The sequence below is a fragment of the Chelonoidis abingdonii genome, chromosome 2 (genome assembly GCF_003597395.2).
Source record: "Chelonoidis abingdonii isolate Lonesome George chromosome 2, CheloAbing_2.0, whole genome shotgun sequence".
Classification (NCBI taxonomy): Eukaryota; Metazoa; Chordata; order Testudines; family Testudinidae; genus Chelonoidis; species Chelonoidis abingdonii.
Window position 1 is genome coordinate 225,261,070 of NC_133770.1, and position 20,767 is coordinate 225,281,836.

Consider the following 20,767-nt stretch of genomic DNA (forward strand, 5'->3'; position numbering starts at 1 on the left):
TCTAAATTATGGCATTTTATAGGCAGAAATATAGCATAAAATACATTTAAAAGCATTCCTTATTTTTTAAAAAATCGTAAAATTGCACATTTTGGATCTATTTCTGCCTTTCTTTTACACTTGGTGTTCCTGGCTTCCATCACGTTATTTTTTAATTCTAAATTTATGACTTTGGTTATTTTTTGGCAGGCACAAGGAAAAGTCTCATCCCAGGCTACCATCACTGAAAAGCTCAATAAAACCTTCTGAATGGTGTATCTTTTTAAATCTTTATGGAGTTGCTTTACTGATTAAGCTCCAGTACTAAATTTATACTGAAGCAGAAGGTTTTTTAATTAAAAAAAATAATCTTCAATTCTCAAATCTTTTGCAGCAAAGTTAATCTACTTTCGTTAAATGTGAGCAATTACTCCTACTGAGTTTCATACCACAGCCAGTACATAAAATACCTTTAAACATTAGAACAGGTGTTTCCATTTCCTCAATTGCTCCCTCAGCTCAGCAGCATAGTATCCAGTCCCTGTGGGTTGAAAGAGTTTTCTGGCCCTGACCCCAGCATTGACCTCACTTCCTATCCAGTAATAGGTAGTGAAAGAGCTGTACCCTGCAATGTAGCACTTTCATTGCTATTTTTAGCTTAATTGATTTGCTTGGTTTCAATTAAAATCCTATACATAAAGTGAATTAAAAAGTGAGGAGTTTTTTTTATAAGGATATACAATATATTCCCATGATCCACCATAGAAGATCCAGGATATTTTCTGTCTGAAGTATCAGCATTTAGGGCCTAGTTCTTAATTTTCTCTCCACAATTTCCATTAGCATCTGCAGAAGTTCTGGTGGTGCAAGGAATTCAGGATCAGACCCTACCCTGCTGCTGGCATCAGCACCAGATTGTGATCCCTGATACAATTCCATCATCTTTCAATTTATCGGCAAGCAGACACTGGAGAGCACTTCCTTAAAAAGTGCTTTTGCGAGGCTCCACAATGGTTAGATTTTTCTGCTTGCAAGGTGGTTCTTGACAAGGCTACTCTGCCCTACCCCTTTCAGCTATAAGTATAAAAAAGCCAACCAGTCCTTTCCTCCCTTTCTTCTTACTCTGCCTTGTAATTGGTCCGTGGAGTATAACCCTTTCACTGCTTTGCATCAGGCAGGAAGTGATTGATGTAGGGCACAGGAATGGTAGTTACCTTCCCAAGCCAGAGAGCCTCAAATGTGCTGAGGAGTGATACTCTGGAAGGGGATAGAGTTGTCCTCCCACCCGGGTGAGTAACACCATTATTCCGTTATGGTTTTAATATGCATTTGTAATTACTTTTACTAAATAGCACACCATAAAGCTTTGGTTATATATTAAATGTAAACTGAAAGGAATGTAAACATATGTATTGTTAATTATAAATAGATAAGTAATGACATCATAGATGCAAAAAGTCTTATTCAGATGTATCAGTCATTTTACATTACCCACAAATTGTTGCATGGTAGACTAGATTTTTTTTTCTGTCTCTGAGTATGTGAATAACTTGACTTGCGTTTATCTTTTTACATATTTAATAAAAAAAGTATATGTTAAAATCTGTGTAGCTCTAGAAACTATTCCAAACCATTTAAAGTGGTAGTTTTCTATTTATATATTAAACTGTTTCATTATTAATTGCAAATGTGAGCAAGGAAAAAAAGCCAAATGGTTTAAAAGAAAATGTGGTTCATAATGTATGTAGAAATTTCTTTTCAGGAGCCCAACAACTGTATCACCCTTCCACAAATCTCAGGACGAGATGAATGAAAATATTAAAAAATAAAATAAGATGCAGATTATTCTTTTGGTAAACTCTTTCCAGTTTCAGAGTACTAAATCTCTCTTGCAGCTGTAGTTTAGTTTGGATATATGTACAGCAAAAGTAAACTCAGAGGTGAAGAGGGAATATTATAGTGAAGATCTACAGGGAAATTCCAAATGGATCTTTGCCGCAGAGGTCTAACGGTAGGGATGCCATCTTAAATGCAATTTCTAAAAGATTTAAATTGGGATCAGAAATACTTGTTCTGTGTGATGAAATAGCTGAAAGAATGCTTTAAAGCCAACCCCATGGATCTGACTCAGTGTACTGTGGGAAAGTGTGCTTAGGTATTTGCTGCTAAGCCTTAGGGAACAGTAATGGGGGGCAGGGAATGATTCCCTTCCTAGAGGGAAGAAGGATCTAATCTAAATTGCTCTTGATCTCCACCTAGAGGTTTGCTGTAATGTTTCATCACAACTTCAGAGAAGGCTGCTTTGTTCATCCATTCAGCATGGGAGCAATTCAGCATCTTTAGCATGTCCTGTAACAGTTCTTCTTCAAGTGGTTGTTCATGTCCATTCAAAGTAGGTGTGCGCGCGCTGCATGCAAGCCAGCCGGAAGATTTTCCCCTAGCAGCGTCCATAGGGTCGGTCCTGGCGCCCCCTGGAGTGGCACCACTACGGCGCCCTATAAAGGGGCCCGCCAACCCTCCACCCCCTCAGTTCCTTCTTACCGCTGGTGACGACTAGCTGGAACTTCTCTTGCGCATAGCAAGTTAGCAGTGTCCTATCCTTGTGTATAGTCCGTGTATATAGTTACGTTATAGTTAGTTTACATAGGTCATTGTATATTGTTCTTGGTAGTTGGGGGGGTCCCCCCCACCAAGTTTCGTCGCCCGCTGGGGCATGCCCAGGTCCCCTGGGTTTAAACTCTGCAAGGACTGTGGGAAATTCATGCCCAAGAGTGACCTGCACTCTGCTTGTTTGAGGTGCCTCGGAGAGAGCCACCAAAAGGACCGGTGCTCTATCTGCAGAGGCTTCCGCCTGAGAACTCTCAAAGACAGAGCTCAAAGACTTAGAGTCCTCCTGATGGAGGCTGCCCTGCAGCCACCCTCGGACCTGGAACCGGCCGAGGCGGTGCCCAGCTAGTCTTCCTCAGGTGCGGAGCGCCCCGGCACCGGCATCAGGACTTAGGGCCCAGCCCAAGTCGTCTAAAACCCGGCACCGGACAGGAGTCGGGTCATAGGAAGTCGGCCTCAGTGCGGCACCGCTCACCTTGCTGGTGCCCGCTAAGAAGAGAAGCCGGTGAGGGAACGGTCACCCCACCAGGACCCGAGGCCGACGCCATCCGCGGGTGCAAGCGGACAGGCTGGGCTACAGCCCTCGGCTGCTCCGTCGACTCCCCGCACGCAGAGAGGGCAGTCGAGTCTGGACTGGCCTAGATCCCCGGACCTCAGCGGAGACTTGCGCCTCCCTTCGACACCGGAGGCGTTCGAGGTGGCCTCAGACTTGATGGACTCTCCCTGGCGCCGGCCTCCCCGCACTGTAGGGAGTTGCCTACCACAGCCCGTCCCCCAGTACAATCGAGGGGCAAAGCCGGCCATGCTGTCGCCTCCCTCCCCGCACCCACGCCGCTAAGGCGGCACTGGACCAGATAAGAGGCTCCCGCCGCCTCAGCACCGCTCTCCAATGGCACCGGGTGCTGCTCCCCCCAGGTCCTCGTACTCAGAGACTTCAGACTCAGAGGCAGACTCCTACCGCTCCAGCCGGTCGCGGAGCAGGAGATCAGTTTCAGGGGCGAGCCACCAGCGTTACCCACAGTGGCAGCAGCAATGGCATCCGCCCTCAAGTGGCCGTTTTGGACCCCCTGGGCCTACCACCAGTCGGTAGGCCAGGCGTTTGGTCCTCGATCAAGGTCGGCCTCGGTCTCCTCGGCGTCGGTGGCCCCGCGCAGCTGCCTCCTCCACCGGCACCGTCGCCGGGCAGGGGTGTGCCATATCCAAGTTCAGCACCCCCTAGCCGGGCAGCGGCACCTGGCAGTGGCTACAGTTCGGGCTCAGCAGGCACCTGCCCGATACGCCAAGCCGCTCACTGGCGACCCGGTACCAGTCGGGTGCCGCATTTAGAATCAGAATTGGCCCGCAACCACAGTACCGTGTGCCGCAGGACCCCGAAGGACTGCATGCACCGGAGGAAGGGCCGATCCATGTAATTTTCCTTGTCTTCCTCTCCCGGACGAAGCGGTCTCGGGCACGGCTGTGGCACCGGCCCTGGAGGACACTCGATCCTCCAACAACTGCTCCGGCGAGCAGCTCAGAGCCTCGCAATCCAAGCTGAGGAAATCGAGGTGGACGCGGACCCTGTAGTAGACATCCTGGCTCCCTCAGGGCCATCCAGGGTGGCTCTCCCGCTGATAAAGACCATAGCGGATACGTCCTGCACCTTATGGCAAACGCCAGCCTCACTGGCCCCTACTGCCAAGAGAACAGAGCGGCGCTATTTCGTCCCCTCTAAAGGGCACGAACACTTGTACACCCACCCCCCCCGGACTCCCTGGTGGTGGATGCGGCCAACCAACGGGAGCGTCAAGGGTTTCAGGGGTCAACACCAAAGAGCAGGGACGCTAAAAGACTCGACCTCTTTGGCAGAAAAGGGTACTCCACGGCAGGCCTACAACTCCGCATTGCCAACCAACAGGCAATTGTAAGCCGATATGGTCATAACACGTGTTCAGCCATGTCGAAGTTTACGGAGCTCCTTCCCCAGGACTCGAGGTCAGAGTTTTCGGCCCTGGTGGAGGAAGGGGAAGCTGATCTCCGAGCCTCTCTCCAGGCTGCCCTAGATGCGGCGGACTCAGCCTCGCGCACCCTGGCCACGGGCCTGGTCATGCAGCGGGGAGCCTGGCTCCAGGTCTCAGGCCTGCCCTATGAGGTCCAGCAGACCATTCAAGACCTCCCTTCGAGGGGCAGATGTTGTTTTCAGAAAAGATGGACAAGCGTCTGCATAGCCTAAAGGACTCGATGGGGCCACGCTTCGCTCGCTGGGCTTGCATACCCCTGCGACCCAGCGCAGGCAGTTTAGGCCGCAGATGGCCCACGCCCCCCTAAGCCTCAGACTCGCCAGGAGCTGGGGGCACAGGTGGGGCAGAAATGGCAGGAGCGTCACCAACGCAACCACCCCTCCAGCCAGGCGTCCGGTCAATCGAGACCACCATCTGGGCCTAGACCCCCTATTTGATGGTACGGTCTGAGGGCGACCTACCTATCGAGACTCTGGATCCTTCTACCCTACCTTTGGGTCACGTCTGTCCCCTTCTACCGTGCCTGGTCCCGAATCACGTCGGACAGCTGGGTGCTCCGCACGGTAGAGAGGGGATATTCTATCCAGTTCTCCTCCCTCCCGCCCCCCGTCCCCTCCCTCCCTCTTCAGGGACCCATCTCACAAGCAACTTCAAAGTCAAGAAGTTAAGTCCCTCATGGAGGCAGGGGCAGTGGAGGAAGTCCCTCGGGAGCTCGGGGGCAAAGGCTTCTACTCCTGGTATTTCCTAATACTGAAGGCCAAAGGGGGCCTGAGGCCCATCCTACACTTGTGGCGGCTGAACAAGTTTGTACGAAAGCTCAAGTTCCGCATGGTCTCCCTCTCCTCGATTATCCCCTCCCTGGATCCAGGAGATTGGTACGCCGCCCTCAACTTAAAGGACGCTTATTTCCACATTGCCATAATTCCCTGACACCGTCAGTACCTCAGGTTTGTAGTGGCCAATGCCCATCTGCAGTTCACGGTGCTCTCGTTCGGCCTGTCAGCTGCTCCAAGGGTCTTCACAAAGTGCATGGCAGGCGGGGCATCCAGGTATTCCCCTACTTGGATGACTGGCTCATAAAGGGCCACTCTAAGGAGCAGGTGGAGACCCAGGTGTTGTTCATCAGGCGGACCTTTCTCAATCTCGGCCTCCTCTTGAATGAAGCCAAGTCCACCCGACGCAACGAATAGAGTTCATAGGAGAAGTTCTGGACTCCACCAGAGCTTACCTGCCGGAATCCAGGTTCCGTGCGATTTCCGAGCTTATCCTTGGACTGCACCGTGCCCCGATTACCATGGCGCGAGTCTGCCTCCGGCTGTTGGGTCATATGGCAGGATGCATCTATGTGGTAAACCATGCCAGACGCCAGCTTAGCCCGCTACAGTCCTGGTTAGCGACAGTATATCGCCCGGCCAGGGACCCCTTGGACTCAGTGGTGTCCATTCCCCACTTGGTGCTAAGCTCACTCTGGTGTTGGCTCGACCCGCAGAAAGTGTGCATGGGTGTCCCCTTCGCTGCCCCTCAACCCTCCCTCTCCCTGGTAACAGATGCCTCAGATCGGGATTGGGGAGCGCACCTGGGGCACCTCAGGACACAGGGCTTATGGTCGCCGGAGGACCTCGAGTTACATATCGATGTCAGGGAGCTGAGAGCAGTTCGCCTGGCTTGTTTGACCTTCCGGTCCCACCTGGCCGGCAGATGTGTTTCAGTCCTCTCGGACAACACGTCGGCAGTCTTTTATATCAACAAACGGGGGTGCACGCTCCTTTCCCCTGTGCAGGGAAGCACTCGCGCTGTGGGATTTCTGCGTCCACAATACGACCCACCTGACAGCGTTCTACCTTCCAGGGGAGCAGAACGGTTTGGCAGACACTTTCAGCCGCTCGTTCCGGGGTCACAAGTGGTCACTCCAGTGGGATGTGGTACGCTCAATTTTCCAGCTCTGGGGCTTTCCCCGCTTAGACCTGTTCACCTTGAGGGAAAACAGAAAGTGCCGACGGTTCTGCTCCCTCCTGGGCCGCAGTCAGGGGTCACTGTCGGACGCCCTCCTACAGTCTTGGAGGGGTCGGTCTGCTCTACGCCTTTCCTCCGATCCCCCTGACACACAGGGTGATTTTGAAGATTAGCAGGGACCATGCATGGGTAATCCTGATAGCTCCAGCGTGGCCATGCCAACATTGGTACACATCACTCCTGCACATGTCCGTTCAGACGCCCCTGACGCTGCCCCTGCTCCCGGACCTGATCACGCAGGACCGGGGCTCCCTCCGCCACCCAAACCTGGAGTCCCTTCATTTCACAGCATGGATGCTCCATGGCTGAACCTGGTGGAGATGCAGTGCTCCCAGCAGGTCAGACAAGTGCTGCTCGGTAGTAGGAAACTGTCAACTAGGGCCACCTACCTGGCCAAATGAAAGCGCTTCTGCATATGGTCGGATCAGCGAGGTCACAATCCGCAGGAGATCCCAATACCCGTTGTCCTAGATTATATTTGCTCCACCTCAGACAACTGGGCCTCTCCCTCTCCTCAATTCGTGTTCACTTGGCGCCATCTCGGCTTTCCATGCGGGAGAAGAGGGTACCTTGGTGTTTGCGAACCCACTGTTCGGGCGTTTCCTCAAAGGTATGGACAGGCTATTTCCTCATGTTCATCAGCCAGCCCCTGCTTGGGACCTGAATCTGGTCCTCTTCACCCTCTCGGGACCTCCCTTTGAGCCTCTGACTTCGTGCTCCCTGTTGTACTTGTTGTATAAGACCGCCTTCCTGGTGGCGATCACCTCGGCCAGGAGGGTGTCAGAGCTCAGGGCGTTAACATCCGAGCCCCCGTATACTGTCTTCTATAAGGACAAGGTCCAACTTAGACCTCACCTGGCTTTCCTACCCAAGGTCGTCTCACAGTTCCACATGGGTCAAGATATTTTTCTCCCGGTGTATTATCCCAAACCACACTCTTCCAATGAGGAGCGGAGGTTACATTTCCTGGATGTCCGCAGGGCCTTGGCTTTTTACATTGAGCGTACCAAGCCATTCAGACGCTCAACTCAGCTCTTCATCGCAGTGGCGGATTGGATGAAGGGGCTCCCGGTCTCCTCTCAGCGAATCTCTTCATGGATCGCAACCTGCTTCCGAGAATGCTACCGCACAGCTAAGATCCCTGTCCCTCCAGTCACGGCCCACTCCACTAGGGCGCAGGCCTCCTCTGTGGCGTTCCTGGCTCAGATCTCGACTCAGGAGATTTGTAGAGCGGCCACGTGTCTCTCCATCACACGTTTCTCGTCACACTACGCCATCACGCACCAGGCTGAGGATGATACAAGCTTTCGGCCGGCAGTAATTCCAGTCAGCATATTCGCCAGACCCCCGCCCCTATAGGTTCAGGCTCTGTGAGTACCGGACTTTGGAATGGACCATGAACAACCACTCGAAGAAAACAGTTATACCACCTTTTAGTAACGTGTTGTTCTTCAAGATGTGTTTCATGTCCTCCAATAACGCCAACCTCCCTGGCCTTCTGTTGAAGTGTCTGGCAAGAAGGAACTGGGAGGGTGGAGGGTCGGCGGGCCCCTTATATAGGCACTGGAGTGGAGTGGAGGTGACCCCACCGGATGCGCTAGGGGCAAATCTCCGGCTAGCTTGCACACAGCGCACGCAACTACTTTGAAATGGACATGAACAACCACTATCGAAGAACAACAGTTTTAACAAAAGGCAGGTAAACGTGTTTCCCACCAAAAATTGTTCATTTACAGAGAGAAGAGGCGTAGAAGAGGAGACAGACATTTGTGACCCCATCAAGTCCAACAGATTTTGAAGCTTTATATAATAGTGTAGAAGATTATATGTAGAGTCCCTTCATTCAAATAGTAACAACTATCTGTGTTCCCATGTAACAGCCTATCAATAAGATACGTAATAGTTCACTTATTAAATAACTTTCATTTGAAAAATGCATGGGAAACTAACCACTCTGTGCACAGATATACAAAGTGAAGAGGCATGGTGTCCAGCTTTTATCATCCCATGAGTCCTTAGCAGACCTTGTGAAAAGTAATCAGTGCATCGATGCCACTGCTGGAAAAAGACCACCTAGTCAGTTTGTTGGATCAAAGTTTTCCTAACGACATTCTCTACAGTGTAACACACACTGTGACAGTATATAATGTCTGCATCTATATCTTGCTACTTTGCTTAATGTAGCTTGACCGTTATTTTAAAAAAGGACATAATTTGCATCTATTATGATAGCTACCACATAAATAGTACAAGGAATTCCATTTACATTAACAACTCGTGCTAATGCATTTTAAAAAATCAGTATACTCGAGCATGTGGACAGGGATGCTGGCATTCTCAAGTTTAGTCATAGTTAGTCAGTGAAACTATTCAGGAAACTACAAGTACAGTCTAACTGGCACTACACCAAAATTAACGCCACTTCTATAGTACATGCACATTTCCAACCATTTACAAATAAATTGGGGCAGGGGGCAACAATACACAGATAATGTGCCTGATTATATCACTAACCTGAAGTGTATTTTTCTTATTACACTACTTTTCTATTATCGTTCTTTAAATACTATTCTGCTTTAGATTCACTCTACATATTTTGCCGATTTATTTTTTGATGGATGGGATTTAAAAAAGGTTGAATGGTCTACAGTGTCAAAGTAGGAGGAAAATTCTGTTTCAATATATTCCATTCTCATCGAAGAATGAAGACTTCAGATCTTGCTGAAACTTCCGTTTCATTAGCTACATGCATCGAGGCTTCCCTCTAGCATCTCAATTAAATACACAATCCTTTAGACCTGATAGTCCCAGCAAGTTTTCCTTCCTGCTGCGGAAACCCGCTAAAAAAGGCTGGGTAACCAAACCTTCCATCTCATCTCCATCTACCCCTCCACATAAGTTGAGGGAAGGAACTCATGATTTCAAGAAACTGAGTAGCAGCACTTTACCTAGGTGGCTGACTCACACATTGCTTGAATTGATGTGATGCAGAGCCAGTTGACGGCAGCACCTGAGATGCTGGGGCTAGAACTCGGCTTCGCAAATCCACAAATACAGACTCTGAGTCTAAATGAGATCTCGTCTGAGTTGAAGCAGGAGGAGTAGGTTCCTTGTGTCCTCCTTGCGGCTAAGCCAGTATACTGCATTACTGTCCTGAGCACTGTGCTCACTCCAGTGTGAATCAATATGGGAGCCAGCATAAACATACTTGGAATTTTAATCATACGATATGGTGCTTAGAAATTGTAAAGTGCAGATGTAAGATGGGGAACTAGGCAAAAATACACAAATCTTGACTGCAGGTCACACGTACATTACATGCTTGGGAGAGTGACCCTAGCAAAGAATGATTGTAGCTGAAAGCCAGGTCAAGCCATCACCTGTTAATATGGTACAGCAGACAACTTTGAGAAAGGGCAAGTTGTAAACCAGTGCCCATCCCAGCAGTTAGGAAGATTACGACTATTAAAGGTTCCTCTTGAGAGGGGCCTTTAACCTAAGCTGTGGATGTGGGTCGTTGCTGCTGGGGGGAGAAGAGTGAAGAGGGGAACCAGCCAGAAAAAGGCATCTCGAATTCAACAATGGGAAAATGAAAACTTAAGAACCTGCTATAGAACTTGACTGTGTGTGATTAACCCTGCTTTCGGAAGTGAATATATCTAAGTATGCTATAAACTCATCAGCGAAGTCCCACAGGTTCCCTTATGACAGAGTCAGTATAGTGCTTTTCTGTGCATCGTGGAATTGAGCATTGATATTCAATTGTCCAATGTCAGAAAGCTCTGTTGGCTAGTAACAGCCTTGTAGAGGAAGATGAGCCCAAGCCGCAAGAGACGTGTTGAGAAAACCAAAGGACATAAATTTAATAAGTAAGCACGTTTCAGTGAAGACGACAACTGTAATTTTAATAAATCTCTGTAGCCCCCTTCCTCCACTCCCCCCCACATTCTTATTCCCCTATAACCTGAGTAATGTATTTTAAATAGCAACAGGAATTTGGAACTCTCCTATATGCACCAGAAGACTTATTAGCCTAGATAGTCAAGAATGCAGGCAAAGAGCTGATTAGTATGTATTGCATACATAGCCGAGGCTGAAAAAATAACCGTACAAAGGATCTAACTGGCCATTCACTTTGTTTGTTTGGTTTTGCAAATTTGTTTGCCCAGTTACTCTAGCATTCAGACCCTATCTTCACAACAAGATTAGGCTATGTCTACACTACAGCTTATGTTGGCATTATTACGTTGCTCAGGGGTGTGAATAAACCGCCCCCGAGCAACATAAGTTATGCTGACATATATCCCTCATATGGACAGCACTATATTGGTGGGATAGCCTGTCTCCTGTCGGCATAGAGAGCATCTTCACCAGATGCACTACAGCGTGTGTAGACAAGCCCTCAGGGAATCTTCAAAGCCTTGTAGTGGACAAGTTTTCTTTCATAAACAACCAGTTTAGAGTGGGGTATGTTGCTTGTTGTTACTTAGGTAAGCACCAGCAATGTGCTTTGTGCTGTATAGGACACAAATGTAAGGGTGAGCTCTGCCCTGCAGAGCTTGCAGTCTGAATAACATAGCTCAGACAAGGATCCCTGAGAAACCAAAGAGTATGGGATTTAAAGGATCTTGTTTTGCTTGCAGTTTCTTCATCTGATTCTCTTTGCTGATTAATTTGAGGTAAATGGCATGGGTTAGTATTTGGGGGCAGTGTCGGAGAAGTGAGACTTTGGGAGGGAAATGGAATGTGCCTGGCATATTGGAAGTTCCACACAAATATGGCATCACTTACGCAGGCACAAAGATATGAGCCAGGGAAAGAAGTGTAGGGGACATCAAAACTGGCTTCATTGGTGAATGGAAGGGATGGAGAGAGGGCACTATTAAAAAAGCTCAGTGATGAAGTCTAGCCGAGGACTGATTTGTGCAGGGCTTCAAAGGTAGGGACAAGAAGTTCAGACTTGATATTCTGGGCAAAGAGAAAGAAGATCAGATAGGTGGGATAGGCAGCAGAATGATGAGCGATACTTTCATTACTGGACTAGCTTTCTCTGAACCCTGCTGAGTAGCTCATTGTCTCAGCAGTTTGCATATCTAACCCATTATACTCTTTGGTTATTTTGATCAACAAAGTACCCCTATTTTTATCACAGAAACACAGATGAGAAGCTCCATGGTAAGGTTTATGCTCTGGTCACAGCAAAGATGTTTATTCTTGAATGTGTTTCTTCAACGAAAAGGTGTAAATGTTGAAATCCTTACTCAACTGTCTCCCCGAAAGATAAAGAGGGTTGAGTGTTTTGATAAGAAAACATTATTGTACCTGCACAAGAATTCAAAATCTCTGTACTGCCACACATTGGGAGTTTAGGTTTGGAATTCTGAGCGTTAAAGATAGTGAGTTTTGATTTTAAATTCCTCATGTGTATTGATGAGAGATTAAGCCATTGGGGACCAGATTCACAGTTGGCATAAGAAGTGAATAGAATTAGGCCCTCTTATGCCAGCAGTGAATCTGGCTCAAATAATTCAGATCTAATCTGTGCTATTTTGGCCTGGATTGACATATGTTTTTAAATCTATTATGGCACTTTTTTTCAATGCAGGAGGCAAAGCTTCCCCCATACCGCACAGCAGCAGGCCTTCAATAAAAGGATGTCAGCTGTGTATTTTCTAAACAAAATGTTTGCTGTTTGGGAAATTTGCTCTTAGTCAAATTGAGGCACGTTTTAAGGATTATTCTACAACATCAGTAGGACAAAATGCTATTGATTCCAAAAAAATGAATTTAATCAGTAACTCAGATGGTGATAAATGCCAAAAATTCAATTCAAATGGTAATCCAGCTAATCTGAAAGCTTTTGGAAGATATTCCTAGAAGGTACACACAATGACATCATGGTACCTCTAACATGGGAGATGGTGGAGGGGGCAACATAGATTAAATGTTTGAAATGCTGCTTTGCACATTCAAAACAAAATTACCATTTTTATTATTATGTTTTGTATTTTACTCTGTTTTGACTTCATTGGATTAATCCCCTAGGGAAGAGGCTGAGGAAAATGCAGGACACATATAAACTGGTATGTAAAACCAATCAACAAAGATTATGACTATGATAGGCTTAGCTGACAGTAATCATTGTCCCTTCAGTATTTCGAGCCACTAAAGATTCACTAACGTAGTGAATATGGTAAATGCCATTTCCTCAGTCTTGCCCAGGAACCCTGTTACTGCTGTGTAGACCACAAGAGCTAATGGAAACAGGAGCCAGTGGAAAGCTTCAGATGTGGTGTAGCCCATCTGGGAAATTATCACTCTGCACTGTTAGAATAATGTGATCAGTCAGATAAGGCGTACTGGAGCAATTTATTTAAAGGAAGCGTGTTAATTTGTCTACTAGAGTATTTTAAGTTGAAAAAGCGTGTGGCTTAAGAAACATGGGTAGTTCCAAGACAAAGATTTACCATAAATGATTGTCTTTGCTCCTTTATTGGCTGTGATTTTTACAGCACTTTATTACATGTAATTTAAAACACATATATTTTATAGAGACAGTGTTTTGACGTTACACTTTGAATTTAAAAACAGCTGGTTTGACACTTGTTTTCACAGAAAGTCAAAAATGTAAATACTAAATCAATCAATCATTGGAGCAATGGATTGAGATAGAGGGATCATGGTCAAAGTGATGATTGAACATATAAAATGCTGTATAAATCAAAAGTATTAGTGTTTTATTGAGATCCTGAAACTGTAATATTATTGGTCTTCTATGTATTTTCACTAAATGAATTTTCATATCCTTTACCAAAGTTTCTTTCGGCTTGAAATGACTAAATACCAAACCATGGATATCATTTTCAAAAGCACCTAAGTCCCATTTTCAAAGGTGATGTAGGCTTTTGTGGATCAGTGTTTAAGGTATTTAGGCACCTAAAGATCCAGACAGACTCCTAGTAGGATTTTCAAAAGCACCTAATTCAGTTGGTTCAAATGGGATTTAATGGGATTTTGTAAAGCCGCTAGTTGCGTAACTCCCGTTAAATCAGTGGAGTTAGCTGTGTAGATGCTTTTCAAAAATCCCATGAGGCACCTCTCTACATCTTTAGGTGTCTATATACTTTTAAGAATTTGGCCCCAGGCCTGGTCTAGGCTTGAAAATTAGATTGACCTAGCTACATCACTTAACGCTGTGAAAAAATGTGTGCCCTGTGTAATGTAGTTAGGTCACCCTAACCCCACCGTAGGTGCAGCTAAATCAACAGAAGAATTCTTCAGTCAACCTACTACCACCTCTCAAAGAGGTGGATTACCAACAATGATAGGAAAAAACCTGCCATCAATGTGGGAAGCATCTACTCCATGGCACTACAGCAGCACTGTGCTGTAGTGTAAACATGGCTTAAGTCTCACTGAAACTCAATGGGGCTTAAGAGCCAAAATCATTTTTGAAAATGAAATAGTCGTCTAAATCACTTATGCACTTTGGAAAATTTTACCCCTTGTCAATTTAAGTTCAGTGCAAAATTGAAATGTGGTAAAAATTAGTGTTTGTAAATCCTAAAATCAATAGAAATACTTTCACAAATTAAAAAAAAAAAATCAAATGAAAAGTCTATTCCCCTGTAGAGATTGAAATCCAAACACTACAGTATTAAGACTCTGAAAGTAAAGGTGACACTGACTTCACTGGTTCACTGTGGAAACTAAAAGAAATGGAAAAAGTAAAGTATGTGAATTTATTTCACATTCAGTAATTTAAGGTGAAATTATTAAGAGTGCAGGTAAACTTACTGGCTTACAATGTATTCTTGAAATTGACAGTGTCCCTTTTAGAATACAATCAGTTTTAGAATTCACTTAGGGAGCTGTGTTGTGCTTTGCAGTATATCAATGAGAGTAAGTTACAGTAATCTTCCTATTGCATACACAGTATCTTTTTGCTGAGCAACTGTACATATCCAGAAGGTGGAATACGTATTGTTAATTATATTAAATATGATTTTCCATTAAAACTGATTTGTTAAATTCTCAGTGTGTTTGTAATGTTTACTCACATTATTCCCGGTTTCCATCACAATAAATTACTTCTATTAACATAAGGCATCAACAAACTAGATTGTGCATAAAGAATTGTAATTGCGGTCATTTACTAGTTCTGAGATATATTGGCCAATAAGTAATATACTATTTTAAACCTGAACTACTCTAGTCACTACAGATGACAGTAGAAAAAAGGTTAGAACTGAGTTTGTCAGATAAAAATGGAAGTGGGGTATTAAGACCCTTCTGCTGATCTAATCCATTTCCCTCAGAATCGTTTGCTACAATCTAGTCTCAGTGCTTTGGTTCCATTTAAACTAGCTTCAGAAAGGTGGAGTCCACTATTCCCATTCCACAAGCTAATTGTGTTAGGAATATTTCTTGATAGGTTTAAAATTTTCTTTCTTAATTCCATCCTGTTAACCTCGTTCCCATGTGTGAACTCACCCAATTCCTCTTTCCTTAATGTTTCCACTCTTCCAATGCTACAAGTATTTTTATTTGACTTGTATTCCACATCTGGACCTTAGTGGCCATACTGCGTATACTTGTCTTTCAAAGGTTATTCAGGAGTCTCTTTCTATTATATTAGTATTGATACCATTGTTTTAGTATTTATTATTGGGTTCAGGAAAAACTGGCCAGATTTAGACATAGCCTGGATCTGAGGCTCTAGTGAAAAAGCAGAGCTGAAGATGATGCCCTGGTTATGAGCCTGAATGGTGAGGATGGATGGATGGTGGTGCCCATTGTGACAGGAAGGAGGAAGAATGGCTTGTGGGGGCAGGGAAATTGTTAAGAATTCTGTTTTTTGGCTATGATGATCTTAAACATATATGTATTCCAGTTGTCTTATATTTCAGTCTATGTACTCAGTCTTCTCCCACTTTGAACTCCCTGTTAACTGTCTCTATAGTTATGCTTACCTCCGACCCATCCATTTATTAGCAGTGAATCTGAAATCCCTCAAGCAGTCGCAATCTCCACACCCAGCTCCATGAGGAGATGCAGAAGGGCTCAGACTCTCCCATCCACCATCCTAAATCCTCAATATGAAGTGTTCTGTTATTCTGAATGTAAATCTCTGCCTGTCTTAGGGGAGTTTCTAAGCATGCCTGTAGTTCAGACAGAAGTATGACATTTGTCTTCTGTGACTGTGTGCTCAGACCTGTCAACAATGTTGCCTGAACATTTCCCAGGATACCTTTGAGATCCCTCAAAGGACAGAGGGAAGAAAGTTTTGTGCTTCAAACCAGCAGAGAAGTGGGGTGAATGGAGTGGCTCCAAGACTGGGCTACTGCCCCTGCCAAAGGGGCAGTGTGTGTGGGGGGAAGAGCTGTCTCTTGGAGATAAGCTGCTGGTAAATACCTTTTTTTGTAAGCCTTGTTTTTTCCAGTTAGATGCTAAAACATTGGGAACTGTCTGTCTCTTAGAGCTTCCCATTAGAGGCTTTTCTCTTTTTTTCTTTCCCCCAGGAGGCCCTTGCTTTACCTACCAAGTCTGACATTGCATGGTTTTGAGGTCAAGTTGAAAGCAGACTTGAAGTCAAAAGTGTCCAGTGGACAAATAAATATGTTGTGAAAGGAACGAGACGTGCAAGATACTGGCAGGTAGAGAAGTGGGCTGCAATTTGTGGTCTTTAGGGCAGAAAATGAAAACACAGTATGTCGGAATCTCAGGATGAACCTCTATTGCTATGACAACCATTACTTAGTCTCCGAAGGGAATATGTATAAAAGGTACCAACGCGGAGGAGAAAAAAGATGTTTGTTTTTGCTTTTGAAATGTTAGTGGTTTCAATTACTATTTATTTACACATTTTAATTGATGTAACCCTCTAATTCAGCAGTAATTATCTCAGTAAGACAGGATCTTGAAATACATACTACACTGATTAGCTGCAATAAACTGCAGCATAACAAGGAACTTTTGGTTCCCCTTGTTTGCCCCTTAAAAGTATCTTGACACTCTATTGTTCTTCATTGGTTGAGAGGCTTATTTAATATTTGCCTACTGCCTGTCAATTTCCCTCACTAGCAGGAAATCCTTATTTCTCACTTAAGAACATGCTCAGCTCTCTTAGAAATGTAAATTGTATGACAAATTCATACAATGAAGCTTGTACCCTTAAAAAATGAGGCCCCCTCACATGACTGAGTGCAGTCTCCAAGATGGAGCTAATTCAGTTGTGACTGTCAGAGGCATATTTTTAAAAGGCTATTTGAACATCACCACTATCCATGAATAGCCATTTCTGGTTTTACAAAATAAATGTTTAGAGGCCTCTAATGAGCGCTCACGGCTTCCATCCTGAACTGACAGGATTTCACATCTCCTGTAATGCAGGAAACTTCAGTTTCTGTACATATTATATTTGGTGGCACTGTATGCCAAACTAACATGTATACTGTAGTAATAAATACATATGCACTTTATTACAATAAGCATAGTACTGATTGATAGTCACTTTTATAGTGAAACTGTGTACTGCAAATTATACCAGAAGTATGGTTAAAAATATGTTGTAAAATGTGCATCTTCCTGTCAAACAACTGAAATATATTTACCTATGAAGAAACAATTATACTGAAAAGGTGTACACAGCTATAATGTTTGTCAAACATCTCAGTGCATTTGCAAGTCTCTGTATGAAGTTAATTGTTCACTTCATACAATTCTCAAAAAATCTTTTCATTCTTATATATTCAGTTGTATTATTTACTTAATGGAGTCGTACGATATCTTTTGCAGGTTGAGGCATATGGATTTGATATGTTCCCAAAACTTAGTGCCAGACATGAAGCCCAGTTCTTCGAGTGAATTTCTCATATCCATTCCATTAGGTGTCGCGGCCGCGTGCCAACGTCGTTGCAGACTTTTACCTAAGCAAAACTTGGTGAGTCGGCAGGCGCCCTGAGTGGCGCCCTAGTGATGCGGATATATCCCCTGCCGCAGCGCGCCCTTCAGTCTTCTACGCCGTGTTCGGTCGTTGGAACAGGGAGCGGCGCTTAGCTGACCCCGCTTCCCTAGTCCGAGTTTTGTGATACAGTTATAATCTTTACCTTTTTCTAATAGGTAGTTAGTTTAATGATAGTTAGCGGGGGTTCGGGGCAAGAGCCCTTCCCTGCAACCAGTGCCGACCATGCCTTGGCTCACCGTCTTGTCCGTTGCTTGGCGGCTCCCGCGTTGCTGACAGGAGATCCACAACGACTCCTGTTTAGCGGTGCCTCGGGGGGATGCATTTCGCAGATACGTGCCACCATTTGCATGCGTTTCGCCGAAATCAACATCGGAGCGGCACTTCATTCCCTGCCACTCTGCACCATGGCGGGCTTATCAGCCGCAGAAGCGCTCTCAGCCCCGGGAACCGGGCACCGGCCGTTGCCGCACCGCTCGCTCGGCACCCAGCTCATCGCTCGAGGTTGAGGAAGCCACGACTCCTCGCAGTGCGAAGCTCCGCGGCTCAACGCCGTGGTTCGAGTCCCTGCTCTTGCTGCTCTGTCCAACTGCACGCAGCCATAAAGTAGAGCTCGTTTAAGTTGAATGCCCGCGCCAACAACTGCAGAGACACTGAGGGAGCCGCACCCTTGATTCGTCCGGGGGCGTCGATCAGTGCTGCCGCTCCCCACGCGCCAGTTGTTGAGCTTGCCTGCTCCTGCTGCTTTCCGTGCCCTGCACCGAGCAATGGCTCGTAAGTCGGATCGCGGCCTCCGTCGACAAGCCGTCGATCCTGGTCCACAAGGGCTGTCGAATCCGGTGGCCTGACTGCTACCTGGCATGCGCTGGGTTGAGCCTTCCTGCTCCTGCTGCTCTATGCTACGCCCGCCGCAAGAGAGCTTCATCTAACTCGGATGGCCGCAACCGACTCTGCTGCGGCACCGAAACGTCCACGGTCGATCCCGGTCCCACAAAGGGCGTTGGACCCAGTGCTGACTGTCCGCTGGCACCGCCGTGGTTGACTTTCCTGCTCCTCTGCTTCTGCAACGGCACCGCATGCAGGAGCGCATCTCAGTTGATCGCCTAGCACCAACACCTACCGAGCACCGACGACGGCCGCAACCGTATTCGGTCCCACAAGGGGGCCGTCGAATCCATGCCTGCTGCTCACGGTGCCGCCGTGGTCGAGCTCCCTGCTCCTACTGCTCCCCGTGCAATCTGCACTGCGGACAGAGAGGCTGTCTAAGCCAGATGCCCGGCACACGACTGCCGACACTGGCGCGGTCAGCTCCGTCGATACTATCCCACGTGGACAGTAGACCAGTGCTGAAGCAGCTGTGGTTCGAGCTTACTGGTCTCTACACTGGAGGACCCAACAGCAGGGTTTCATTGCATGTACAGAGTAGATGCGGCCTGAACCCGGCACCGGGTGCAGTAATAGTCTCTGGCAAGCTCCTGGATCGCGTCGGCGCTCCCATCCTCAGGCATCGTCGCACTCGCCGCACGGTCAGTGTCCGTCTCACTGAACCCGATAACCTCGCACCGTTCTGGCTCCCATTCACCGTTACAGGCGCTGTGACATGCGTACCGCCACTGCCCCTCGAGATCTGGTCGACTCCAGCGCCGCTGTAGTAGGAGGCGCGGATCTCTTTCCAGGTACCAGTGCGCTTCCGGTACGTCCCAGGTGCCAAGTTGGGGCAGGTCCTGGTAGAGTCAAGACTCTGTACATTGATTTTTCAGCACCTCACATGGCCACCGTCACGCCACTGTCTTCCACAGGGACAGTCTTATGCGCAGTGACTGCGCTGGTGTGCCCACAACACCCTAGATAGGCCTCAGGATCCCATTACTGGTACGCTAGGTGGACCTCCAGGTACAGAGGTCCCGGAGATGGAAACCGTATGGATATTCTATCACGGTTGCCCACTAGAGGGCCTACCTTATATTCGACCCATCCACATTGCCGATACTCTGTAGGGTTCGACTACTTGCTTGCCATCCTCCTCCCTTCATGGTCATTCAGTGGTTTACAACAGGAAGGAGTGGCCAGCAGCGCCAGCCCGAAATCCGTAGGGGCTAGCAATGACCCTACCATCACAAGTTGTACTCCAAGTGGCCTTATAGCCTGCTGGCAATCAATACCTGCTTAGTCCTGTAACCGGTATAACACTGAAGGCGATGATAAATTATGGAGCTTCTCTCATCAAGACTCCCGCCAAGGCTCACTGCGCCCTTGAAGAAGGGAAAATCGCGAGAGTCCCTCCAGGCTCGTTACAAAGGAGACTCATAATCATTTAAATACCGGCCTTTCACAGTCACCAATTTTGGTAAAATTGCCTTTGGCGTGAAATCAACCCCAACGGCACACTGAAGGACAACAGGGCTCAATCGCGAATCTCTCCTCTGGCGTGCGAACGCAACACCTACCGGCAGCCTTCCGTCCCCACCACACCGCACACTCTCTGTGCCTAGCCACAGATAGGGCTTGGCAACGCGACGGCATGCGTTGGTGCAGACCGATCAGGACCCCTGCAAGGGCAAGATCGGGTCCTCGCAATCATTACAGGGACAAAGACATTCTTCGAAGGTGCGCCCAGGTGCCGTACCGTTACCAGCCTACCCCCGCATACTTCCTCTGCGGGTCCAATATAACTTCATCCACTGTCTTCTACCACATGTGTTATGGGGCCACCTCCACTTAGTTCAACTCCCGTCTCTCCTCAGGGACTCCTCTCGCGTGCAATTCCCTTACAAGAGTCAGAACACGATTGAGGTAGGGTAAAGGGGTTCTTCCCTATTCCTAACCCAACCGCCCGACGGCTCCAGACTATCCTAGACCTCAGAATTCACATCTATGATAATGAAGTCGCATGGTAACCCTGGAACCTTTCTGTCCTTGGATTGAAGTCTGATATTCGCCTCCGTATTGAAGGCCTCTTCACAATGCCTACTTCCCTCTGCACATGGCGAAAATATCTACACTTTCTAGCCAACCGTCGTACTTGACATTTACAGTCTGCTGTTTGGCTCTCCCCCCCCACCCCCACCCATACACCCACACATTCCAAGTGCGTGCCATAGGACGCCATCCACCCCACCGACGCGCTTTCATTTCGTGATCGGACATTGCTACTCGGGAGACTCCAAAAGACACAATCACTCACATATGGGCATCGTGGGGACCT

General features: G+C 47.0%; 1 protein-coding gene across 1 annotated transcript in view; it reads right to left on the reverse strand.

Moving 5' to 3' along the window:
• Window positions 1-10,580: 10,580 nt before the first annotated feature.
• The window catches only part of LOC116836470 (ethanolaminephosphotransferase 1-like), a gene marked incomplete at its 5' end in the record, with an annotated part of 39,849 nt that continues 29,662 nt past the window's right edge, over window positions 10,581-20,767 (reverse strand). The window contains one exon of the mRNA XM_075062024.1: window positions 10,581-12,923. Coding sequence (XP_074918125.1) covers window positions 12,765-12,923 — 159 coding nt within the window. The remainder of the gene's footprint in view (window positions 12,924-20,767) is intronic.